Genomic DNA, 26,833 nt, shown 5'->3' with positions numbered 1-26,833 from the left:
CGCTCCAGGCGCCGCCACACGCGGTCCAGATCTGCATCCCGGCACCGTCGGTCGAGCTCCCGGCACCGTCGTTCACGATCCCGACGCCCGGTCGAGCCCCGGGCCGCCGGTCGAGCCCGGGCCGCGGTCGAGCTCCCGGCACGCGACGACCGGCACCGTCCGCCGGCACCGCGGGGGCCCTTTACTCCGGCACCGGATGCCCGCCCGGCCACCACTTCGGCTCCTCCCTGGCCATCAAGAGAGCCCTCCGTCGCCTCCCCTGGGGGCAGCGCAGTTGACTTCCGGGCGGGGTCCCTCCCGCCAGAACATGGACCACAGCAATGGGGATTCTGGGTCCCTTGGGCCGAACATGAACAGGGGCCCCCCCTCCCGCCGCGTCAACCAGGCTCGGTGCGGTCGGTACCGGTAGCCACTGTAAGCAGGCCACCTCCGTCCCCCACTCCTCAGCCCGCCGATCACGGCACGCACTTGGGGCATGACGCGGTTCCCGCAGACACGGTGCCGGCACCGGAGGAGGTGCTACCGGGTCCGTCCTCATCCTCCTCCCCCGATGAGGCGGTGGCAGGGGCGGCACCGTCGGAGCCCCCGCCGATCGACCTCAAGACTCACCAGGACCTTCTTAGAAGGGTAGCTAAGGCCATCAACTTACCCGTGGAAGAAGTCCAGGAGGTCGAGGACCCCATCACGGACGTGGTGGGGGAGGACGCACCCGTCAGGGTAGCGCTCCCCTTCATCCGAACAATACAGAAAAACAATGCCGCTATCTGGCAGTCCCCCTCCTCCGTCCCGCCTACAGCGCGCGGAGTCGAGAAAGTACTCGGTCCCCCCGAGGGGCTACGAATACCTGTATGTTCACCCGGCTCCGGACTCTCTAGTTGTCCAATCTGTCAATGACCGGGAGCGACACGGCCAGCCCGCTGCAGCGCCAAAAGCGAAGGAGTCCAAGCGCATGGACCTGTTAGGCCGCAAAATTTACTCAGCGGGCGGCCTCCAACTTCGTATCGCCAACCAAATGGCTTTGCTCTCCAGATATACATTCAACATCTTGGGCTGCCTAGCCAAATTCGCAGAGCTTACCCCGCAGGATTCCCGCCGGGAGTTCTCGGCACTGCTGGAGGAAGGAAAGCTGGCTTCCCGTACCTTAATTAAGGCAGCGGTAGACGCAGCGGACTCGGGGGCCAGGACCATAGCGTCAGGGGTAACCATGAGACGCATTGCATGGCTCCAGTCCTCTACTCTGCCGCCGGAGGTCCAGTACACGCTCCAGGACCTTCCTTTTGAGACGCAGGGTCTATTTTCAGAAAAGACTGATACCCGCATTCAAACCCTGAAAGACGGCAGAGTGGCGATCCGCACATTAGGGATGCATACGCCGGCCACCCAAAGGCGTCCTTTCCGACAGCAACCTTATCGCCCCTTCCAATACAACAGACCTCGCCCGCCTAACAATCGGCGCTCGGCCCCCTTCCGCCGCAGACCATCGGGCGGACGGCGGAACCAAAGCCAGGATCGCCCAAGGCCCTCAGGGCCCAAAGTCGCCTTTGACGGGACGCCCGAGGGCCGCTCACCTCTCTCCGATCAGGATCCACCCCTTCTGTTTTCCGATCGCCTTTCCCGCTTCCTTCCGGCGTGGTCATCTGTAACTTCAGACAGCTGGGTCCTCAGCACGGTCCAGTACGGCTACCGCCTACAGTTCATTTCGCCCCCTCCCTGTCCCTCCTCAGGGACCCCTCTCACGAGCAAGTCCTCTTGCAGGAGGTCCAGTCTCTGTTGAGCGTGGGTGCCATCGAGGAGGTGCCTCCCAGCAGACGAGGCAGGGGATTCTATTCCAGATACTTCCTCATCCCCAAGGCGAAAGGAGGCCTTCGTCCCATCTTAGACCTCCGCGAGCTCAACAGATACCTGTGCAAGCTCAAGTTTCGGATGGTGACCTTGGGGTCCATTATCCCTTCCCTGGATCCTGGAGACTGGTTTGCTGCCCTCGACATGAGGGATGCCTACTTTCATGTGGCAATCTACCCCCCCCACAGACGCTTCCTGCGCTTCCTGGTCAACGGAGCTCATTACCAGTTCGCAGTGCTCCCCTTCGGCCTCTCCACCGCGCCGAGGGTATTCACCAAGTGCATGGCGGTCGTCGCCGCAGCCCTCCGCCGTCGCCGCATCCACGTCTACCCATATCTCGACGACTGGCTGATTCGGGGCCGCTCCCAAGCACTGGTGGCGAATCAAGTAACCGAGATTCTACATCTGTTCCGGTCTCTCGGCCTCCTTGTCAACACCGAGAAGTCCCTCCTAGTTCCAGCACAAAGAGTGGAGTTCATAGGAGCGGTCCTAGACTCCAATCTGGCCAGAGCGTGCCTACCTCGCACTCGGCACGAGACGTTGGCCTCCCTCATTCGGGCACTGCAGGCTTTTCCGACAACAACGGTGCGATCGTGCCTCCGCCTCCTCGGTCACATGGCAGCGTCCACATTCGTGACTGCGCACGCCAGACTCCGACTTCGCCCGTTCCAAATGTGGCTGGCGTCGGTGTACCGCCCTCATCGCGATCCCCTAGACATGGTAGTGACGGTGGCAGAACCCGCTCTCCAGAGTCTCACCTGGTGGCTGGACTCAGAAACGGTCTGCGAGGGAGTTCCGTTCCGCCCGCCTCGCCCATCAATCACCCTGACGACGGACGCCTCGGCGCTCGGCTGGGGGGCTCACGTAGGAGACCAACACACCCAGGGTCTCTGGTCACCCCAGGAACTCTCCCTCCATATCAACGTCCGAGAGCTGAGAGCAATCCGCTTAGCTTGTCTCGCCTTTCGGGCTCACCTGCAGAACCGCTGTGTAGCGGTCTACACGGACAACACCACAGCCATGTTTTATGTCAACAGGCAGGGCGGAGCGCGGTCCTCTCCTCTTTGCAACGAGGCGTTGCTCCTCTGGGATTTCTGTGTAGCCCATTCGATTCGCCTCGAAGCGTTTTTTCTGCCGGGAGCGCAGAACACGTTGGCCGACCGCCTCAGCAGGTCCTTCGCCTCTCACGAGTGGTCCCTTCGCCCAGATGTGGCTTATTCCATCTTCCAGAGGTGGGGCTTTCCCCAGATAGACCTCTTTGCTTCCCGGACCAACCGCAAATGCCACAGGTTCTGCTCCTTCCAAGGCCAAGCTCCAGGATCCCTCTCAGATGCGTTTCTCCGGTCATGGACGGAGCCTCTTCTCTACGCGTTTCCTCCGTTTCCGCTCGTCCACCGAGTGTTGCTCAAGATCCGGAGAGACAGAGCCCGCATCATACTCGTCGCTCCGGCCTGGCCGAGACAGCATTGGTATACCCTGCTGCTCGAGTTGTCGGCTCGGGAACCCATTCCCCTCCCGCTGTGGCCGGACCTCATAACCCAGGACCTCGGCAGGCTTCGTCACCCGAACCTGCAATCGCTGCATCTCACAGCTTGGTTCCTGAGTGGTTGACCGACGCAGAGAGACATTGCTCCGCAGCGGTGCAGCAAGTGCTGCTCGAAAGCAGAAAACCTTCAACGCGAACTACTTACCTCGCCAAGTGGAAGCGCTTTGCTCTCTGGTGCGACCAGGGAGATATCAACCCTTTCTCGGCCCCCATTCAGACTGTCCTCGACTACCTTTGGTACCTCAAAGGTCAAGGTCTTGCCATCTCGTCCCTCAGAGTGCACCTCGCAGCGCTGTCAGCATTTCGACCAGCTATAGGAGGTCGCTCGATCTTCTCCAACCCGATGGTGTCACGATTCCTTAAGGGGTTAGACCGTCTATACCCGCAGGTGCGGCCTCCTGCTCCGACATGGGATCTTAACCTGGTCCTCGCCCAGCTCATGGGCCCACCCTTCGAGCCCCTTACTTGCTCTCTCCTCCATCTTACCTGTAAGACGGCCTTCCTCGTGGCGATCACGTCCGCCAGACGGGTCTCAGAGCTCCGCGCCCTGACGGCGGGCCCCCCATATACCGTTTTTCACAGGGACAAGGTGCAGCTTCGCCCACACCCGGCCTTCCTCCCCAAGGTGGTTTCGCCCTTCCATCTCAACCAGGAGATCTTCCTCCCGGTCTTCTTCCCAAAGCCGCATGCCTCACCTCGGGAACAGCAGCTACATACCCTCGACGTCCGCCGAGCGCTCGCGTTCTACATCGACCGCACGAAGCCCTTTCGGCGTTCGTCCCAGCTCTTTGTGGCGATAGCTGACCGCATGAAAGGCGAGCCAGTCTCCTCACAGCGGATTTCCTCCTGGGTGACGTCCTGCATCAGAACGTGTTACGAGCTCGCTCGCGTTCCCCCGTGCCGACTCACTGCCCACTCCACGAGGGCACATGCCTCATCGGCCGCTTTCCTGGCTCATGTCCCCATCCAGGACATCTGTAGAGCGGCCACCTGGTCTTCAGTCCATACCTTCGCTTCCCACTACGCGTTGGTGCAGCAGTCTAGAGACGACGCAGCCTTCGGCTCTGCGGTATTACACTCCGCCACGTCTCATTCCGACCCCACCGCCTAGGTAAGGCTTGGGAATCACCTACATGGAATGGATAGGAGCAATCACTCGAAGAAGAAAAGACGGTTACTCACCTGTAGTAACTGGTGTTCTTCGAGATGTGTTGCTCCTATCCATTCCAAACCCGCCCTCCTTCCCCACTGTCGGAATAGCCGGCAAGAAGGAACTGAGGAGCGGACGGGCCGGCTGGGGTATATATACGCCGCCATGGCGGCGCCACTCCAGGGGGCGCCAGCCGGCCCGCCGGAGTTGCTAGGCTAAAAATGTTCCGAAGAGCCGTGCACGCGCGGCGCGCACACCTACATGGAATGGATAGGAGCAACACATCTCGAAGAACACCAGTTACTACAGGTGAGTAACCGTCTTTTATCGTAGAAACGTCCCTAGAGGTTGTAATGAGCTGGACTCCTAAAGCAATTCCGCATACAATGCATTACTGCTGTGACTATTTGCTTCTAGTTCATTCAGGGTAGCTGCTTCTCGTCTAAGCTACACCCTTTGCCCAAATGGAGGAATGGTCTTGTGGGCAAAGCACAATGAGGAGAGAGGGTCTGGATTCTATTCCGAACTCTGTCACAACTGTCGAGTGTGCTGTAGTCACGAACCCTCTGTGTCTCAGTTTCCCCACCTATAAAATGAGAATAACAATATATATTTCCCTGCCTTATGAGATACTGTGAAACTTAATTTACTGTTGTTTGTAAGGTGCTCTGAGGCCATGTCTACGCTACAGAGCCACCGCTACAGTGCTGCAGCTATGCCACCATAGCGCTGTACTGTAGACACTTCCTACATCCATCAATGCAGTTAATTTAGCTAGATAGGTGAAAGAATCCTTCCATCAACCTAGCCGTGGTCTGTATTGGCAGTTCAGACAATCTACTATGGTGCTTGGTGCAACATTTTTCACAGCCTTGAGTGATGTAGCTAGGCTCATCTCATTTTTAGGTGTAGACCCGGCCTGAGCTTCCTACATGGCAGGTGGTATAGAAGTGCAAAGTAGCATTATTCCTGACATGCTCCCTGCTGGACAAAGAGGGGAGCAGCCCAACAAGAAGGGAATCTAGAAGGCAGGACTGGATAGTTGGGTATCTGTTGTGGGTGGGTGGTGATCATTCTTGTGAAGCCAGCTCCACCCAAAGGCAAGAGCCAAAGTAATGTGTATGTCACTGAGCGGGGTGTGTGTTTTGTGAACAACATTCTGAATAAAATGGTCTACATTAGCTACAACCCGTGTCTGGACTGTGTTTCATCTGCACACTAGAGACAAAAAATGTTTTTTTGGTAAAGGACATATTTCAGTAGCCGTTTCAGTAATAGAGTTGATAACATTTTCAATAAAAAGAGTCCGATTTTTTTAAAAGATTTTAAAATAATTTATAAAACATTTTTCTTCCTAAAAAGGCCAATTTTTCCTGCAAAAAAATTAATTGAAAAATGTTGACCAGCTCTAGTCCCTCTGAAATCAATGAGGTGACTCGAACAAAGAGAAACTACTCAAGTAAAATTTTTATGGTTGGGTCCCATGAGACAAACTCTCTAAAGTTAAAAAGGAAAAGCTTTCTAATTGCTTATATGCAAATATTTTGCAGACCAATTTAGCTGGTATAAAAATACTAATCTGAGGTGCATATTTGAATTTGCACATAAAAAACCTGGTGTAAATAAAAAAAAACAAATAACTGGGCAAATATTTTAAAATCAAATTATTTAGATATTTCATGTTTACAACTGGATACTGTTACTGGCACTATTTTGAATTCAAGTAACGTTTATACAATGTCACCTTCAGTCTATGCGGCTCTGATGAGCAAATGGTGTAAGACGGGGCCCTTAGATAAGATTAGTTCCTGCCCCAGACAGCACATAGTCCAGGGTCCCAGGCTACATATGTGCCTACTTTACACACAAAGTAGCCTAATTGAACACGGTGGAGACACACACAAATAAAGTCTACTTACATGCTTAAGTATTGTCAGGAGCAGGGGCTAAGGGCCCTATTCTGTTTCCATTTAATTCAGTGGGAAAATTCCCAATGATTTCACTGGAAAGAGACTGAGCATCTCCTGGAAGGTGGTGATTGCTCTCAAATCCTGCTTATATCAGCATTTGCGAGGAAGCCAGTGGCACCTAGTAAATGGAGGCGTTGAATGAATAATACCAGAAGGAATGTTACTGTGCATAGGGCCCCTTTTAAAGCAATGGCCTAAATACACACTTACATAATAGGCCATTCTAGTCTCTTCAGAGATGAGTTGTTGGTTTTTTAAACTGTCTGAATATGTTTACTGTAGACACAAACCTCTGCCTGTGTAAAGGCCTCAGTACTCTGAATACCTCTCAACCTTCTGTGAATGCCTTCACCTGGCTCCAAAGAAATCATTAGTCAGTTCTGCTCTCCTGGTTTCTATAGGAAGTTATGATTTTTTTTATGTGGTGAATAATAATGAAAATGCTGAATAATGGCCCAAAACTGTTATATTGGAGGAACATGATATTGCTGCAAACCCGTTTAGAGGAAAAGCCCTGTATTGCCAGGCCCTCTGAACTGTGGATGTCATTACTTCTTCTTGGAAAATTAAGGAAGCTGAATTAACTAAAGGTGTGAATTTGAAGTGTATTAGTTAAAACTTAAATTTCAAGCCCTTTTGCCCATGGGCTGTTTCTTATTCTGTTTGTACAGCACCTAACACAATGGAGTCCTGATCCAGGGCTGAGCTCCAAAGTGCTACGCTAGCACAAATAAAGCTCCAGGTGGACAATCTAATTCACATGGATGATGATAAAACGAACTAAAGGTCACTTAACTTCTGAATGATCGTGTCCACACAGGGGTTTAATGCACTTTAACTAAGGCACTTTCCATTCACACCTGTAGTAAATGCAGCTTAACTGTCCTGAGGCCTGGTCTACACTTAAAAGTTAGGCCAACGGAAGTATGGCACTCGGGTGTGAAAAATTCATGTCTGAGTGCCGTAGTTAAGCCATCATAACCTCTGGTGTGGATGCAGCTAGTCAAGAGAAGAATTCTTCCATTTATCTGGCTGTCACCACTCAGAGAGAGAGATTGCCTACAGCAGGGGTCGGCAACCTTTCAGAAGTGGTGTGCTGAGTCTTCATTTATTCACTTTAATTTAAGGTTTCGCGTGCCGATAATACATTTTAATGTTTTTAGAAGGTCTCTTTCTATAAGTCTATATATTATATAACTAAACCGGGCTGTGCGGGGCCGGCAGCTGGGACCCCAGACCGGCAGTGGGCTGAGCAGCTCAGCCCACTGTCGCTCAGAGGTTCCATCTGCCTGTTTCTGCCAGCCGGGATCCCACTGGCTGGACCCACTCAGCCTGCTGCCGATTTGGGATCCCAGCCCTGCCCACATACAGTGGGTACCTACCTTCTCCTTGGTTCTGGCCCATTCTCTTCCTCTCTCTGCCCTGAGTTGAGGGTGGGGGTGCACTGAGCACAGGGCTGGGGGTGAAGGGTCTGGCCAGGAGCTAGAATAAGGGAGGGAGCCCAGGTTTGGGGCAGGAGGTTTGGGTGTGGGGGCACTTCCCTGGGCAGCTCCCATTTGGTGTGAGGGGTGCAGGTGGGAATGGGGGGGGTGCAGGAGCTCTCATTTGGTGCTTGGGGTGGGGATGTGGGAGGGCTGGGTATGTGGGGTGCCAAAGTCAGGGCTGGGGTCGGGAGGGGGTGAAGGAGTTAAGCAGAGGGCTGGGTGTGTATGAGGGGGGTACAGGGCTCAGGGCAGGGGCTGGGGTGTGTGCGGGGCTCAGGGCAGGGGCCTCGGGTGTGCGGGGCTCAGAGCACAGGCCTGGGGGTGAGTGCAGGGCTGTGGGGCTCAGGGCAGAGGGCTGGGTCTGTGTGAGGGGGGGGGTCAGGGCAGAGGGCTGGAAGGGGTATACCCCTGTTCCACCCACCCCGCCCCTTCCCAAGGCCCTGACCCTGCTGCTTCTCTGCCTCTGCCGGGAGCAGTGAACATGCTGACTCTGCTCCTTCCCGACCCCCTCCCTCGCAAGGGCCATCAGCTGATCAGCCAGCAGGGAGGGAGGGACGGAGAGGCGGAGGAGGGGCAGGAACCCAGCACACTATGGGAAGAGGCAGGGGAGCCGGCAGGACCAAGCTTCTGCCCTCTACCCCTTGGCCCCTGCCCCCGCGGTGGGGGAGGGGGGCAGAGAGCGGAGACGAGCAGGCCGGGCCAGGCTGGGCAGGATTTTTAATGGCACGCTGCTTCCTGCTGGGATTCCAGAAGGCAGCAGTGTGCCACTAAAAATTGGCTTGCGTGCTGTCTTTGGCACACGTGCCATAGGTTGCTGACCCCTGGCCTACAGCAATGGAAAAAACCCTTCCCTCATAGGAAACGTCTACACTATGGTGCTACAGCCGCAGTGCTGTAGCTGTGCCTCTGTACTAGTGCCCATAATGTAGACATGGTCTTAGTGTTCCCTTGTAGACAAGCCCTCAGTTTGTGTTGCAATACCTGAGCACTGGGGACCAATGATGAAGGCTAGGATTTTATCTCAGTTATTTTTAGTAAAGTCATGGACAGGCCATGGGCAATAAACAAACATTCACAGAGTCAGTGACTTTACTAAAAATAACTGGGGGGGGGGGAGGCAGGGCTAGGTTGGGGGAGGAATGGTATCCATGTGGGGAGGGGGGGTATTCACAGGCCAAACCCTCTGCCATGGCAGGGGAACAGCCCTGGCTCCAGCAGCCACAATGGGGGCACAGCCATGGAGGGCGCACAGCCCCTGCTCCGGAGCTGGCCGCAGCTGCAGCATAGGAGCATGGCCTCAACTGCAGCCCCCAACATGGCCCTGGGAAGCCGTGAGGGGGGTGCGCAGCCCCCGCCAAGCCTGGGAGGCCGTTGGTCTGGGGCTGCAGGGTCCTGATTCCAGCCAGCCCAAAGCCATAGAAGTCACGGAGGTCCGGTAAAGCCACAGAATGTGTGACTGCCATGACCTCCGTGACTAAATCATAGCCTTACCAATGACAATGTGGTAGCATTAACTCTGACTCGGGCCTCACTTTGGTCACGTAGTGTGTATCAGTTGATTCCCCTGGAAATGAAGCATTGTCTCCTCCAAAATAGGCACTTGGTATGTGCAGTGTCTACCTGTAACGGTCTTGAACCCTGTATTATGGCTAAGAGCAACTTGGGTAATTGGAATCTGGATGCACACAGTCACTGATCAGTCGCTGAGCAAATCAAGGCCAGGGTAACTGATCACTTTGATTTGTGAATAAGAGAAACTGCGAGAGTGGCTCTTGCTGGGGGCCGGGCTAACGTCCCTCCAAGCCAAGGCCAGTCTAGACATCCCGGCTTGGGCAGCACCTTGTTTTCTTGCCCAATAACAATGCTTTGTTTTTGGCATAGCACTGGGCAGGACCCCTGCTAAATGAGGCATTAACTTTCCCACCCCTAGTCCATTCTAAAAGGAAACCACATCATATGCAGACCATGGGAGTTGAAATGATTGCAACCCCAGCCTCATGTGGGGTTTCCCTTTGGGAAATATGGTCACCCGACACAAGGGGGTTGTAACTGCTTGAACAATCCCAGTATCTAAAGCAATGTAGATAGCGGGGAACAAAAACTATGTGTAGACAAGTCCTAACATGGGGTGAAACTTGACCCTAACTAGGCCTGTCCAGATCTTTCTGATGGTCTAGCTCAGTGATTCTCAATCAGGGGTACGCATACCCCTGGGGGTACGCAGAGGTCTTCCGGGGGTACATCAGCTCATCTAGATATGGCTAGTTTTACTACAAGCTACATAAAAAGCCCTAGTGAAGTCAGTACAAACTAAAATTTCATACAGACAATGACTTATTTACACTGCTCTATATACAATGAAATGTAAGTACAATATTTATATTCCAACTGATGTATTTTATAATTATATAGTAAAAATGAGAAAGTACGCACTTTTTCAGTAATAGCACGAACCATGTATATATAGTTTTCTAGTTCTCATAATATTGTACTTTAAGATCTGATTAGGAAGTTTCCATGTCAGATATATTGTTCCCCTACTAGTCTCCCATGGTGCCTATTCCAGATTAATGCAGTATTTTGTAGTTATGTAGATGGAAATATAACTTTCTATTTCAGATTTTAAAGTTCATGAAGCAGGCGGAAATCAGACTTGTAGTTATGAAGACCATTCTAAAATGTTTCTTGCTGTTTCAGCAATTATTTTGTGTAGTAACAGGCATATATTGTGATTCTGATAAATCCCTCACTCCTTTGGTAAAATTCTACCTTGCACTGCGAACACGTGTGTATATATCAACATCAAATGTGAAAGAGTATAACAGTTGAGAATGTAGAAATCTTCAGAAATGGCCTAACTGTGCTCTAAGCCTATAAACTATTGAATGATAGAGGCTGGGAAGCTGAATTTATATTTCTTGGAGTCAGAACTAAGGCTGTTTTGATTTCTTAGGTGTGATGGAAATGCTCTTGATGAAAGAGGTGGTGATTTGTAAAGATTGTAGATGATCTTTAACTCTGGATTTCTAGTATTTATAGTGTTTGTGTTACTTAGGAATTGATTTCTTCCACCTTAACTCCAGGCTTGCTGATTTTTTCTTCAGCAGCTGTAGCTACAGATTTTTGCTTTTCATGTTCTACATCAATGTTACATGTGCGTCCATTATATGATGGGGAAGCTGTTAGCCACGGCTCTAGCTAAAGCTGCCTCAGGAATGTATAGGTGTAAATCCTCCTCGGGATCTCCCTAGAGAAGCAGGGCTCTGGCCCTAGGGGTGTATTGATGCCTGAGGCAGATCTCTGTCCTGGCAGGAGTTGTTCTGCGATCTGGCTCGTGCTCTGTGTACAGTTAGTGAGAGAGAATAAGAAACCCGTCACCCCCTTACAGCAAGAAAAGGGCCCTGGCCCTGGCCTTGACTTCTAGCCGCCTCCTCTCCGCAGCCTCCTACCCCGCAGGCCCCTGAATGACAATGGGCAAAGTTTCACTTGCAGCCGAAGAAGTGGGTATTCACCCACGAAAGCTCATGCTGCAAAACGTCTGTTAGTCTGTAAGGTGCCACAGGATTCTTTGCTGCTTCAATGGGCAAAGTGCTGTCCCGCTGGCGGAACCGGCACAGGCCAGCTTTTGTGGCCTGTGCTGGCCGGGTGCGAATCCGGACTGGAGCGGGATCTCGGCTTGAGTAGTCCCGAGAGGCAAGATCCCGGTCCATGCGCGGTGGTGATGTCCTGCCACTGAGCTGCCCGGGCTCAGCGGAACCCAGCAAAGTGCGCGAGGGGGACACGCCTCTGCAGCAGCCGCCTTCTCAGCTGGGCCTGGCCTGGAGCCGAGGGGGGCGATCGAAGCTGGCCAACGGGACCCACTCCCGCCCAGGCCGGTTTAGTCCAAACTCAGCCACGTTCCCCTGGGCGGGATCGCTCAGTCCGCAGCAGCGCCTCGGGAAAAGCCACTAGCCTTCAGCCAAAGCCCCCAGCCAGCGCCCGGGGGCTGCACCTGCAGAGAGCGGGTTCAGAGCCTGCCCTGCTGTTTGTGCCCGGCCCCTGTTCCAGTACTAGGTCGATTCCTTGTCAACTGCAAGGTTTCCCCTCCCTGCCAGCTCCGGGCAAGGCAGAAGAGGCAGCCCGCCTCAGGCTAATTACCAACGGGGTTGTGTGGTTAGGGAGAGAACCACGGTTACATTAGGGTGACCAGACAGCAAGTGTGAAAAAGCAGGGCAGGGGGGTGGGGGGTAATAGGCGCCTATATAAGACAAAGCCCCAAAGAATCAGGACTGTCCCTGTACAATCGGGACATCTGGTCACCCTAGGTTACACTGACCCTCCCTCGGGTTAGATCCAGACAAGACAGAGCCCAGTGCGAACTGAGCTTACACCTGTCTGTTAGCGCGGGGGCTGGCCGGGCTCGGTGCTTTTCCTGACTGTCCCCATTAGCCACCTTTGCCGGGTTCAGCCCTTTCCGCTGATGGGACTTCAAGGTAAGTTTCCTGCCCTAGCTAACATCGAGGGGTTAACAGGCGGGCGAGGATGTAGATGGTCGTTCGAGGCAGAGACTCTGCCATTTCCCCCCGTTAAGAGCCGTTGCACATTCGCTATGTATGAAATAACCTAATAGTAAATAACAAGCGGTGACTTACAGGGGGAGAGCGACACGCACCCGAACAATTCTCCCCGGACCAGCGCCGCCGGGAGCAAAACCAAAATGCGCCAGGCTCCTGCGCTACAGTCATTCCGATGAAACTCTAGTCTTAGCATGAGGGGCTGGGGTTGGGTTTTCTGCTTTGCACTGGGTGGACAAAATATATATATATAAACCCAAACCAAAATCCATCTGAAAATGGGTCTGCCTGGGGGATCCGTTATTCTTACCCGCTTGTATTCCTGGGGCTCTTGGCCAGGCCCGGCCTGACATCGTTCCGCTGTGACTTTTTGCCTTTCCCCCTGCAGAATCTGTAAATAACCCTCAGCCCCGTCACCTCCTAAACCTTCAGCGAACCCACGTGTCGGGGAGCTCTGCGGAGGTGTGTGCTGCTCTTTCGGGAAGATGACAGACTGTCTGTCTCCCCCCCCGCTCGGGCTGTGGCTTTCTCCCGCAGGCAGGTGTGTTAAAGTGAGCTGCTCCCCAGTGGCACTAAGGAGATGAGCTGATCTTTGGCCAATAGCTGGGGCTGGGCTGAGGTGGGGGTGGGGGGAGGAGATGGGTCCCCCACCGTGTCCTTTAACACCATCTGCCTTGAACTGCCTACAAGCAGACCCAGCCTCTAGTGCCCAACCGAAGGCGGCTGCTCCGATGGATACCACCGCGCAAGACAGAGCCCCACGGCCCAGCTAGGGCAGCCACCGCTCGCCGGCTAACAAGGGGCGAATCGGGACCATACTGGACCCTTGGACTAGAGAGACAACCGAGGTGACCCAACTGTGTAAGTAGCATCTGTTTTGCAAACGCATCCACGGGCTTCCTACAGCTACTGCCCCCGCCCCCCGCCGGCTGAGGGCTCGGGCGCTCCAGATGTTTGCTGCAGCTGCGGGGTTGTTTAAGGCGCTGCCGTGGATATGTCCAAGGGCGGCGGCGCTAGGAAGCCCTAAATCAAAGGGGGAAGTGGGGGGCGGACTCGATCTCTTCTGCCTGGGTGGAGCGCGGGTCCATTGCCGGTGACCTCTCCCCCGACCCCGTGTTCTTTAATTCATGTGTCATGACCCCGGTTTGTTTCCCTTATTGCCCCATTGATCCTGCCCGTTAGGTCAGATTCATCGGCGCTGCCGGGGCTTCATCCTTCAGCCATTGTTAACTTGTTATCTGTCTATTAAAATAAAGCCCTGGGAGAAGGAGGTTCCCTCCCCCCACCCCTTCCCCTGCCGGCTGGGCCTCGCTTCTGCCTGTGCAGAGGGTCAGGGGTCTGTAGCCCGGTTACAAACTACCTGCTCTGGGCCCTCGAGCGGGACATGCACTAGAGCTGGGGGGGGGGGGGAATCCCTGTCAGCTCTCGTTGGAGCAGCTCCCTAGCCCCGCAGGGGCTGCTCTGGCCCCGGGCTCTCTGCAGCGCTTCCCAATCCGGGTGGGAAGCCCGATCCCCTTCCCTGGGGGCTGGCGCGCTGTGTATGGAGGAGCCCCAGCCTGGCACGGTTCCTGGTGGCGTTTGCGACCTGAGCGCAGATTTACCTGCCAAGCCGGCCGCTCTTCCCCACAGATCCCCCTTTCCCAGCTCCCGCCCCCCGTTCGTATCCTTGATCTGGCTGAAGAGCCGCAGGGGGTACGCGGGCCGGTGGCCAGGGCTGGTTGCTCTCGGTGCGGCAGAGCCAGCGGGGCTGGGCTGGAACCGCGAGGAAAGGCGGCTGTTCCGTGCCCTGGGCGGTGTCACTCCGGGGTCACCCCCAGTGCAGAGATCAGGCTCAGGGAGATCGGGGCCATCCCTGAGCAGGACGCCGCCTTCTCGCCTCTCCCCTCCTCCTTTCTTCCCTTGGCCTCTGCCCCACCGGGCTCCCCGCGGCTGTTGGGCAGGTGGATTCGGCCAGGGCGGCCCGCGCGGTAGTTGCCCGGCTGGCTGGCGGGGAGAGGCGCCCGGGCAGGCTCGGAGGGGCAGAGGAGAAGCACTTCGAGCAGCCGGGCCGCAGGCGCCGGGCATTTCCCTTGCTCCGCAGACGGGGCGGCCTAGCAGCAGCCACGTGCCCCCGTGTAGGAAGGAGCCGGAGGCCCCGGTGATAAAGTGGCTTCTTCTCCCCTAGGCAGAGCGCGGCTGCTGCAGCAGCGGGGCCGCTCCGTGTAACGTGGTGTCTCCCCTTCCCCACAGGTTCCCTCCTCTCGCCTGCGGCTGCAGCCATGGCCCTGTTCCTAGCCGCGGATCCTGCCTCCAAAGACCGGGCTTACGCGGGACAGACCCTCCGGACCAGCCCGGGGGACATCGCCGCCTATTACCCGCCTCCCCTGCCCCCCGCCCAGTACCGGGAGGCGCTGGGGCGCCCTCCCGACCTCTTCCACCCCCTCGAGTCCCTGGGGAGGCTGCTCGCCACCTCCCCGCCTCTGGCCCCCTTCGGCTTCGCCGCGATCCCGGCCTTTCTGAGCCGGCCCTCGGCGCTGCAGGGCGAGCGGCCCCTCTGGCCCTTCTCCGGGCCGGCGGCCCCCCCGGAACTGCCCAGCCGGGCGGGCGAGCTCTTCCCCGGCCCTGCCAGGAAGGGCGGAGCGGCGACCGCCAGCCGGCCCAGCGCCCAGGCGGAGCCCTGCAGCCCCTACCGCTTCAGCCAGGAGGATCTGCGCGCCGTGCTGTACGGGGCGGTGCGCGGCGCTGCGCACGCTGCCGCGGGGCCGCGGTGTCCGGCTGCCAGCCCGGGTAAGGTGCCAGTCACCTCGGGGGAGCGCGTCCCTATGGGCCCCGAGTCCACCCCGCACGCTGCTCGGCCCTTTGCATGGACCCAAGCCCGAGCTCCCGGGGAATCGCCTCCTGGGAGCCCGGAGCCCAGCCCCGCGGGCAGGGTCACAGCTCCCCGGGTAAGGCACGGCCCTGCAAACACCGTTCCGCTCGCCGGACTGGGCTCCCCCATCACTGCCCGCAGCTGTCCCGTGCAATGTGGGGCTGGGACAACCGGCCCGCCTGGGCTAACCAGGGGGTCCTGTTCTGTTCGCAGGAGATGCCGAGTCTCCCGCTCCGCTGCTGGACAGAGAGTCCCTCCAGTTACCCGAAGGTAGGTGGGACCGCAGGGCTCAGGTGCATCAGGACGCGCTCGCTGAGCTCCTGATCAGACCGCCCGTATTTCTCTTTTCCTCTCGCCCTCCAGGTTTGTCGGTGCTGCAGACGCTGCACGGGGAAGTTCTGCAGCTGGGGGTGTTCTGCACCCACCTCATCCCCAGGGGCGTCCGCTTCGGCCCTTTCCAGGGCAAAGTGGTCAACACCAGCGAGATCAAGATTTACGATGACAATTCCTTGATGTGGGAGGTAGATGGGCGCACCCCTAGGACATCACACTGGCGCGGCCATGGCACCGAAAAAGGCTCTTTGATGCCTTGCTACTTGGGGTGGTGGCTTTGTCCTCAACACCTGCAGAAACATATGGAAAGAAAATAATCAAAGCCTTGATCCAGCCCCACTGTAACCTTTCCGTTGACTTGAATGAGGAATCTCAAAGAGCAAGGACATGTTTCATTGCCCATATATCGGCTTTATTCGTGCAGGGATCCATGTAAATTATGTACAAACGGGTTATACGGGGGAAGGTTTCTAACACCCGAAGTGCTAGGAAACCTGACAGGTTTCTTTCCCCATGTTTTATCCAGATTTTCGAAGATGGTCGCTTGAGCCATTTTATAGATGGGAAAGGAGCCTCTGGAAACTGGATGTCCTTAGTAAACTGCGCCCGGTTCCCAGAGGAGCAGAATATGACAGCTATTCAGTGCCAAGGCCAAATATTTTACGAAAGCTGCAAAGAAATCTTACCCAACCAGGAGCTGCTGGTGTGGTATGGAGACTGTTATCTGCAGTTCCTGGGCATCCCCATCAGTCTGAAAGGGGCGACGGAAGGAAAGGGACCCCAGCAACAGCCAGAAGGTCAGTGCCTGCACAGGGCCCCGTGGAAAGGGTTGTTACCATTTGTCCGAGGACCTGTCGGTTCTTTATCAATGCCAGTGATTATTTCGTTGTGATTATAATCACAGAGCTGCTTGTGTTCTGAATGTTTCGTTTCGCGTTTGCTTAGAACAAAACCATTTAAAGTGAGTTGCAGATTCCATTTGTGTAAGAATCGCTATTGCCTATTTCCATTTATTTTACATGAATTTCAGTCTCCGGTCAATAAATTAAGTCTTTTCCAACCTTTTCAGGGGGTGACAAGTTCTGCTTCCAATTCAGGGCGGAAACTTTCTACACGATTTAGTTTAAATAGCACCATTAGATTAAAGACAATTACAAGTCAAGGAAAAGGATCCATCCTTCCATTCCTTTACTTATTTGTTCAAATCTTAAAATCCTGAGGCAGAAATTCCCCGGAGGGGCTGAGGAAGCTGAATATTTATGACCAGGGTACCCAAGGGTTCTGCGCAAAACTTCTCTGTTTGAAGACATTTGCAACCGACTGAGATCGCAAAACAGGGATGAAAACCCGACAGCCAGCTCCCCAGACTTCACGCCATTTACTTCGGGGTTGCAGTCTTATTTGTATTGTGAACAAAAGATGTAATTTAGCACATAAAATCCAAGTGTTCTACAAATGGTGATTTCTGCCCGCAAAGAACTTGGAAACTAAAGTAACTCGTGGTTGAAGAATATGGTCCCGTTCTTGATCTGTTTAAAATCAGTGGCCCCCATTGGCTATAATCGGCAAAAGAGGACCTTGAATCAGATTTATATTTAAACATTGTGACTCACTTGCCCACACACTTTTTCATACCGTTTTGATCTTCAGATGTAATTTTCACATTCACATTCTTCATAAAGGGGGCAGACGGTTTACACAGTAATCAGATGGTGCCAGGAAAGATGTGGTGTCAGAGAAGACGCTGTCTTGTGGGGAAGACAGGATTCCAAAGCGAATAAATAAAAGACATCAGTTTTAGGTAGCAACACTGTATTCTGTAGAAAACATGTTGCATTCATATGTATACATATGTTAGAGTGATACTATATGAATGTATCAGGCAGACAGACTCACTGAAGAATGGTTCAGCTGACTGCAGCAATAACAAAACAAAGTGATTCTGTGGACCCCTGAGTATCTAGTAATTGTCATCCTCTGTCATTGTTTAACCCTGACAGAGGATTTCATTTTAAGGCTTGACTCAAGAATACTATTTTCGATTTGTAACCATGGGAGGAATTGATATAGAAATACTTTTGTCATACGGAGGAAGCCAAGGAAATTGTTAGAATCTGTTTAAAATACAGTAGAAACTTTGAGTCTAAAACAAAAACACACACTTGTGTAGTACATAATTGACATTACTTTTAAAACTTCAAGCAACATATGCAAATTGATTTTTAAGTGGAAAATGAAACACACATTACCAGTACCAATATTAATAAGTATAGAACCAAACCAATGATTTATCATGGATGTGTGTGTGTGTGTGGGGGGGTTGTTTTATGTTGCAAAAATCAGGTTTGCTTTGTCAGATATTCATGTGCAGTAGTTGTTTTACTTCGGGGGGTGCATTCAGACAGGAAATGGAGATCTCCGTTTAGAGGAAAGAGACAGAAGGGGGTGAAAGCCTGACCTCAGTGAAGTCAATGGCAAACGCCCAGTGATTTCAATGGGGCCAGGATTTCATTCAAGAAATATTTGCGCCACACTCTTGTAAATCTGGTAAAATGTAAGAACACAAAAAGGAAATCCAGGAAGGTGCTTAGCAGACTTCAGTCTAGTTTGTAAACTCCCTTGTATTTTTCTATGTTGTAATTCTTGTTTACAATTATTGCAATTCTAAAGCTACAATTCTCCTTGGTTGGGTTCCAGCTCAGAAAGACAATGACATTTGAAACTGACAGCTATTTACCTTGAAGTATTTAAGTGATGGTACTTTCCCTTGTGTTGCACAGAATCTGGGGAGAGTTACAAATGCGAGAGATGTGGCAAGGTATTTGCCTACAAATACTACAGAGACAAACATCTGAAATACACTCGCTGCGTAGATCAAGGAGACAGAAAATTTCCTTGCCATCTTTGCAACCGATCCTTTGAAAAGAGAGACAGACTGAGGATCCATATTCTGCATGTCCATGAGAAACACAGACCTCACAAGGTAAGGATTGCATCTGGTTTGGGTTGTTCCTCTCTCCAATTTTTCCTCTCACACTCTGGGCGATGGTTCCTGTATGAAATCTAGGAGCAAACCCAAGGAATTGTCCTAGACCCCTCAATCCCAAATGACAGTTGTAAATTACAATCCCTCTAGGATGCTTTAATGCTGACATTTAAAGAACATGTACAAGCAGCAAAGAGTCCTGTGGCACCTTATAGACTAACAGACATATTGGAGCATGAGCTTTCGTGGGTGAATACCCACTTCGTCGGATGCCATCCGGATGCCATTCACCTATGAAAGCTCATGCTCCAATACTTCTGTTAGTCTATGGGGTGCCACAGGACTCTTTGCTGCTTTTACAGATCCAGACTAACACGGCTACCCCTCTGATATTTAAAGAACATGTACACCTTGAAAGCATATCACCTGCTAGTACAATTCATATCACACCATGAAAGTACCTGCAGCTTTCCGCAGGGCTCCCATTACAAGGTGAACTCACCCAATGCTGGGGTAGTTTGAAATGGACAAGATTTGAAAGCAAAGTCAGTGCCTTGTAGGGTGACCAGATGTCCTGATTTTATAGGGACAGTCCTGATATTTGGGGCTTTTTCTTATATAGGTGCCCATTACCCCCCATCCCCTGTCCCGATTTTTCACCCTTGCTACCTGGTCACCCTTAGTGCCTTCCTAGTGAGACAAGCGCAGGGGCGGCTCTATGTTTACTGCCGCCCTCAGGACGACTGACACCCCACCCACTTTGAATAGCATCCACCCTGTTATGAGGAAGAGGTAGGGGTGTGTGTGTGAGAACCACGTAGCCCTTTAAGGGTTACCATGGTTTGTAGGCTGTTTTACTGCTTTTCTCTGTGAATTCCCAGCTCTGTTCCACTACAACCACCCCTCTTGAGCAGCAGGGAGTTAAAGTTTGAGCTGGCACCAGCCGCTCTGAATTAACACAATCGGGCAAGGACAGTTCCGCCGGCAGCGAGGAGGCTGCAGCCCCGGCTGCCCCGAAAGCCGCAGGCACGCAAAGGCAAAGCAGGAGTTCAGGGGGCTCTCTATGAGGCTGAGCGTTTTTCTCTTGCCGATTATATTTGTCCCAGTTAGCAAAGTCTGAGGGCTCAAGTTAGCGCGAGTGTCCGCCAGCTCACTTTCCTTCCTCCATTAATCTAAACGTCGGCGTGGTTGTGTGAACTGTTGTCACGGGATAGATCATACGGTTAATGATTTGTCTGTTTGGAGGCTGAGAGCAAGCAGCACGGAGGATTACAGAGATGATCCTACCAGGAAACAGTCCATCCTCCTTTAAGAGGACGAATCCTAGCACCGATCTGTATCATCACAGACAATTACACTTCCTGACTCAGGGGCTTCCCGTGATTTCTGCGTGTTTGTATCCAGTGAGACTCTAGCTGTAGCTTTGGGACTCTGCTTTCTCCTCATTTCAGCTAGATACTTTAAACAGGAAGGTGGCAAAGGTTTAAATCTAAATATCTAGAATATTCTGTTATGGGAGCAAATGTATGTTGTGGTATTTGGCTAGTCTCCACCAAAGACCCTTCTCTGGGCATAGGCTTCTCTCAGATGTATTGGCAATATAAAAACAAGGAATTTTCATAACTGCTCAGTCAGGATAACCACCTGAATTTTGATGTGACACAACAGAGTATGTAATATTTCAACAACCTTACTTTCATATGAGCTGAAATATCATCCTGACTATTTCATAGTTCCTCCTGAAATAAAGTGAACTTCCCAGTGAAGGTTGCTATAGCTAGATCAGCAATATTTCAATGTAATAACAGTACAGAAATAGTATCACACTGATTTAGAAATAGGGATTTAGATTAAAATGTGAGTTTATTAAATAAGAGTTTTAGAATGTTATGTCTTTCTTTCTTTCTTATGCATTTTTCTTCTGCATGCAATTCACATTAAATGTCTAAACAGAAAGAAAGACATTTCTGTTTAGACATTTAATGTGAATTGCATGCAGAAGAAAAAATATTGCAAGCCAAATCAGCAGAATGAAGAATCCATTGTGCATAGACTTTACATTCAATTAAGTCAGAGCATGTTTTTAATGGAAAGGGTATATACTGAAACCATATATTGTTTAAAATTTCTAATTTATTTTTAAAAATTACTCTATTCATCACCAGTCCTGGCTGAGTTTATTTAATATTATGGATAAGAATTTCACTCATGCAGATCATAACTGAAAATTACAATTCATGTTGAAGTCCATGCCAGTTTTTCAATACACTTCAATAAGCTTTGAGTTGGGCTCTATTCTATCACAGGCAGCTACAGAATATGCACCACGTTATTCAGATTATTACTTATTTTGTTAAAAGGAGGGCAGTGATCTTTCAGTTTAACTATGTGGGTGGGAATTCTGAAGACTGAATGCTCTTAGAACTGAGCTGGATAGTATAATGACATTTTTTTTTAAATATATCAAAATGGTCTTTTTTCAAAAATGAAAATTTAAAAATATATTTTTGGATTTTTTTAATGACAATATTTATTACCCCATTACCATTATTGAAATGGTGGCAGAAAAATTTTCACTTACCAAAAACACAGCAAGTGGAACCAACTTGGAAATTGCCTATGCTTTTACATTTGTTTTTGACCAGCTCTAATAAATATACATTAAAACATTTTGCCTCTTATGAGTTAAATTAGTTGTATTAGATTTGTGTGTGTGTGTATCTATGCATCACATAGACATCTCTGTATAATTTTCAACAGTTATTGGCTTGTGTTCCGACAGGAAATCCTTCGCTATTGTGTGTTTGTGTTAACTTTGTTTTCCCTCTAGTGCTCAGTATGTGGGAAGAGTTTTTCACAGTCCTCCAGCCTGAACAAACACATGAGGGTGCACTCTGGAGAGCGTCCCTACAAATGTGTGTACTGTAACAAGGTAAAGGAAAAAAAATCAAATCCTCTTAAGAGCTTGCTTTCTCCCATAGCTTACCTGTAGATTTTCAGTATAGCACAGTTTGACCGGGTGCTTTTCTTTGTAGTTCTTTTTAATTATTTTTTCTACTTCAGGTACTATGAGCCTCTTTTTATAGGTTTTTCAAACCACCCAAAGAAAAGAATCCACAAATTGGCTAAAATTATGACTTTGTTTACTTAATGAGAACTGTTTTTAAAAAAGAAAGTGGAAGTGATGTGGGAAGGATGGTTCTCTGGCTCAGGCTCTGGACTGGGACTCAGGTTTAGTTCCCCCTTTAACTACAGATTCCCTGTTTGACCTTGGGCAAGACCATCCATCTACCTTGTGCCTCAGTTGTCCATCTGCAAAATGGAGTTAGTAATAGGTCCTTACCTCATAGGAGGGAGGTATGAGGATTAAATCTATCAGTGCTTGTGAGGGGCTGAGATACTATGGTAGATACCTAGATAGAAACGTATGGTTTGAACCACTTCATGGGTCCTTACTGGCTCCCCTTCAGAATCAAGTAGTACTTGAGCTTATTAGCACTGCTTGATGAGTAAGATAAACTTGGTCTGCTCCCCAGGCCTAATCCTGCAACTCTTATTCATATGAATAATACCGACATTGAAGTCAGTGGGGCTATATGTGAGTAAAAATTACTCACATGATTAAGGTTTCAGAGTGATAGCTGTGTAAGTTTGTACCAGCAAAAACAACGAGGAGTCCTTGTGGCAGCTTAGAGACTAAATTTATTTGGGCATAAGCTTTCATGGGCTACAGCCCACTTCGTCAGATGCATGAAGTGAAAAAGTTTTGTATGAGGCATCTGTACACAGGCAGTTCTTTGAAAGAGCCAATTAGAAAACATGTGTTGTGTAGCTTTGTTTAAAAACCTCTGCTTCTAATACTGCTCCTGCTAATAATCTAACCACTTCCTTCCATGGCTTGATATGACAAAGATGCAGCTAGAAGGAAGGGTTGTTACTGATCAGAGCTTGGATAATACATTTTTGTGGAAAAACCCATGGAAGGAAGCTTTAGGGAGGAAATTTCTGTTCCTCTCCTATTGTTCCATCAGGATGTGCGTGGGGTCTGTCTCTCACGGAATAGGCAACTGAAATTTGGTGATCTTCAGGGATCTATGCGTAGGCGCAGGAAGTAGGAGTGTGGGGGCTGCTGCAGCATCCCCAGGTTTTATGTGGGGTCCCAGCTGTGCATGCCGGGTCCCAGCTGCTGGCCCTGTGCTTGCCCTCTGCTGTGGCTCCAGCCTCGGCCCCTTTACCCCTGCCCCTCCTCCTGGAGGCTTGGCCCTGCTCCCGGCCTCAGCTTGGGAGGTGGGGGGCACAGTCAGGGGTAAGGGGGTACGAGGTAAAAAGTTTGGGGATAGTTTTGCTGGCTTTCAGCACCCCCACCATAAAGAGCATTCCAGTGCCACTGGATCTATGTGAGGTCAGGCCCCTCCACATGCAGTTTCTCTGCTCCTGACGGCCTCCCATTCCTTACCCTGTTCTGGCAGCAGCAACTCTGCGGACCTCCTGAGAAGCTGTGTGGTAAAGATATAGTCTGGCTTTATTGCTTTTCTGCCTAACCTGTGTGGGACTGGAGAGAGGAGCCCTTACACATTCTCCCCGACTCTTTTCCCCGTCCCTGACCTCCTCACAACCTACTTGGTTCCTACCCCTTCCTCTAGCACACCCTGGACCCAGGGTACGTCTGCCAGTGGCATCTGGGAAGGGGAGGATGGTGCTGTGAAGGCAACTGATCGCTCCTTCCACACGGAATGGGGACAGCTGCATGTAAATGATTTGCTCTGGGCAGAACTGCGTCTGGGTTGAAATGTTACATGAACATTGTTAGGACTCAGGATGCTCAGGGACAGTCTGTCCTGCCCATGGTTTGCAGATGTCTCAGCTGAAATACTTGATATACTTTTAATGTGAGGTTACTTTTGTATACAAATTGTTGCAAACAGGTGTAGTGGTCTGACTGTCTCCTGCTGCAGCAACGAAACTCCTGGGGTGGGTTTTGTCTGTGTTCTACTCTCCCAACCTCTTGTGTGAAGTGAAATTTCATCCTTAACTTGCTGGTCATGAGTACAAATGGCAGGGCTTCTACCAGAGTGAGGGAATAGATCTTTCTGTGTAATGTTGGACTTCTTTCAGCATTGAGCTCTGGCAGTCCCAAAAGGAGTCCCAGATCAGACTAGGGCTATGTCTACACTACAACTTTTATTGGTATAACTTATCTTGCTCAGGGGTGAGAAAAAAACACACCCCGAGCGACATAAATTACACTGACAGAAGCACTGATGTGGCCAGCACTGTGTTGGCGGGAGATGCTCTCCTGCTGACATAGGTATCACCGCTCACTGGGGGATGGGAGAGCTCTCTCCTGTTGGCATCTACATAGGAGATCTTACTGCTGCACTGGTACAGTTGTGCTGCTGGACGGTGTCTAGTGTAGACATGGCCTAGAGATCACTAGTTCTCAGACTGTAAGATGCAGTTCTCCCAGGGAGCTGCCAGTAGATTTCTGAGGTGGTGCAAGTCTCTCTTCTTAATTCTCTACCATTCCAGAACATTAGTTGCTCCTCCTAAACTCTCATCATTTCTCTTGCCTCCCCTAACTTACTGCTACCGTTCCAAAGTAACCTTGCTTTTTCTGGCTCAGCCAGTGCAGCTGCAGCCTTCAGATGAGGAAAGAGAGGCATGGAGAAATTCAGTAAGTTGCTCAAGGTGACAGTGGAAGACTGGCAGAGACTGATGCAGAATTGAGGTTACCTGACACCCAGTCCTGTTCCTTAACAAGACCCTTCCTCATTTCTCTGTATAATATATACCCCCAAGCTCCTTTGCAGTCTGAGTATCAAATCAAATGATCTAGAGGTGCAGCTCTGCTTGGAAAGCAATGGCTGTTGGTGGTTAAGTTAAGAAGGGATTTGTGGGTAATGCAGCTACACCAATTTATAGCACCTGAGGAGATAGCCAATGTTTTTCTTGTGGGTTGGTGAAAGGGTAGTTATTTATGTTCAGTTGATCCTGCTGGTCTGTTAGAAGTGCTCCCCTGCTGTCAGTCGCTTGTCTACATGCCCTGTTTGGATTCATGAGGCATTATTTGCTATATGTTAAGGAGGACAGCTAAGATCTCATTAGAGCAGAAAACAGCAGTGGGGCCTTTTTCCACCAACCTCCATGAAGAATAGTAGTAAGGTGGGAGAATGTGTAAATATGCTGAAGGCATATTCTGTGAGTAAGGGAGAGAGAGCAGGGTTGGGAGCTGTTTCCTTCAAGGTAAGGAGTAAGGAATGTTGGGTGGTAGAGAAGGAACAAAATTAATTAGGCTAAGAAAAAAAAGAGAGAAAAATGAGCCCCCTTAGTTCTGGTGCGCTGAATTCCAATCCGTTATATGCGAGTACCAAAAAGGTAGCGTTAGCAGTGATAACACAATCATTTCTTTGCTTTTATGAATTTAAATGAGACCCTTTACAGAAATAAAACCTAGATTTCTTTTGTGTGGGTTAGGTTCTTGAAAACAAATACTGGAACAAGGGTAAAAAAAACCGGTGTCTAATAAATACACAGCTAATTAAAGATGTTATTGACCTGACCCAGCCTCCTTTGACACATGGAAAATATATGCTGGTGTCTTCCAGTCAGAAATGGTTTAATTATAACCAGCCAGCTGGATTTTCTTCCCTTGCTAGTGTAAGGAGTCCACTGACTTTTGGTGGTGTTAGTTCTGACCTATGCTTACTGGGGTAGGGGACACAAGAATCAGCCTCTGAGCTTCTATGGCTTCATCTCTGAATGAGCAGAATAATCTAAGGGCTGTTCCAGCAATGGAGATTCTGTTGCCCTTCTGATGGGGAACAGATTGACTAATGCTTCAGTATCGTGCTAACCTTCCTATGTGTGTCTTCAGTGCTGGGCGGGGGTGGAGCCTTTCGGAGATTATTTTCTAGACAATTGTCTAACCACTTTTAAACTCTTTTCTCCCCTCCTCCATGCCGGCCACCTCTTCAGGCATTCACAGCCTCCAGCATCCTGCGCACTCACATCCGACAGCACTCGGGAGAGAAGCCTTTCAAGTGTAGACACTGTGGCAAAGCCTTTGCCTCCCATGCGGCCCATGACAGCCATGTGCGGCGCACACACAACAAGGACAAAGGCTGCACTTGCACCGTGTGTGGCAAGAACTTCCTGGAGCAGGAGGAATTCCGATTCCATATGAAGTTCCATGCCGCTCTTTAGCCAGCAGCCCTGCGTTTGGAGCTGCATGTAGCTGTGTGGGTGTATTTGGTGTGTACGTTTCAGAAGATAAAATTCACCCTTGTGCCGGAGAAGAGCCCAGGGCCTAGGCATCATTTACATCCCCTCATGGATGGCTTGAGTGGTCTCTTGGCCTTGTGCTGGGGCCTCCACAGGGGTGTCCACTCCGATAAATGTTTTATGTGAGCGTGACCATGAACGTTTTTGTGCTTCCAATGTGATGTCTCCATGGACTGTCCAGAATGATGTACAGAAACTCCTTTGGCTGTGTTGTTACTAGGTGTGTTTTGTAAAAGCAATGTAGTCCATGTTTACTTTTGGGGCTCTGCTCCAGTTCTGAAGCTTATTTTCCCCTATTAACCGGTTATTATTTTATGAAGTGTATCATTCCAGCCATTTTGACGCACGTAAGGCACAAGTCTATTTTTGTGACTGAGTGTGAGCTGGCTCTGATGTGTATTGCCTGTTCAAGTAGGGCATGTGTGTTTCTGGGCATATAGTCCCTTTATTCAGTGGCATATTGGCTGAGAAAAACGCTGGGGACGTCCTGTTGGGGCTAGACCATTTCATGCAGGGGCAGAGTGGAGCCCACATATCCCAGGAGGAGCAGCAGGAGACAGTCTGCTTCAGGAAGGCAGCTCTCAGGCATGTAAAGGGTGCCTGCTTGCTACTAAATAGTTGTGGGTTACAGCACAGTGGCCACCCAGCTCTGCTGACCAGTGCAGGTGGGGATGGAGCTATGGTTTTGCCTCCTTTCCATCTCTTTAGGAGAGTAGGGTGGAGGCAGGCCCTGAGCTTCCCAGATGCAATTCTGCTGGCTCCTGCATGAGTCAGTCACATAACTGGGAGAAGGCTGCATGCAGCTTCTGCTCTGTGCACCCACGTGAGGCATGTCTATCC

At 51.0% G+C, this 26,833-nt stretch overlaps 1 protein-coding gene across 1 annotated transcript; it reads left to right on the top strand.

Annotated features, from left to right (window-relative positions):
* The first annotated feature begins 754 nt into the window (after window positions 1-754).
* Window positions 755-26,833, top strand: PRDM14 (PR/SET domain 14). The gene is made up of 7 exons (XM_039523020.1): window positions 755-1,639; window positions 12,374-12,464; window positions 15,757-15,914; window positions 16,253-16,523; window positions 18,507-18,709; window positions 21,543-21,644; window positions 25,688-26,833. Exons 1-7 carry the CDS (start codon window positions 755-757, stop codon window positions 25,913-25,915), a joined length of 1,938 nt encoding a protein of 645 aa, XP_039378954.1. The 3' UTR covers window positions 25,916-26,833.

This window comes from Mauremys reevesii, linkage group 2, assembly GCF_016161935.1.
Source record: "Mauremys reevesii isolate NIE-2019 linkage group 2, ASM1616193v1, whole genome shotgun sequence".
Taxonomy (NCBI): Eukaryota; Metazoa; Chordata; order Testudines; family Geoemydidae; genus Mauremys; species Mauremys reevesii.
This window is presented reverse-complemented; position numbering and strand designations above follow the sequence as displayed.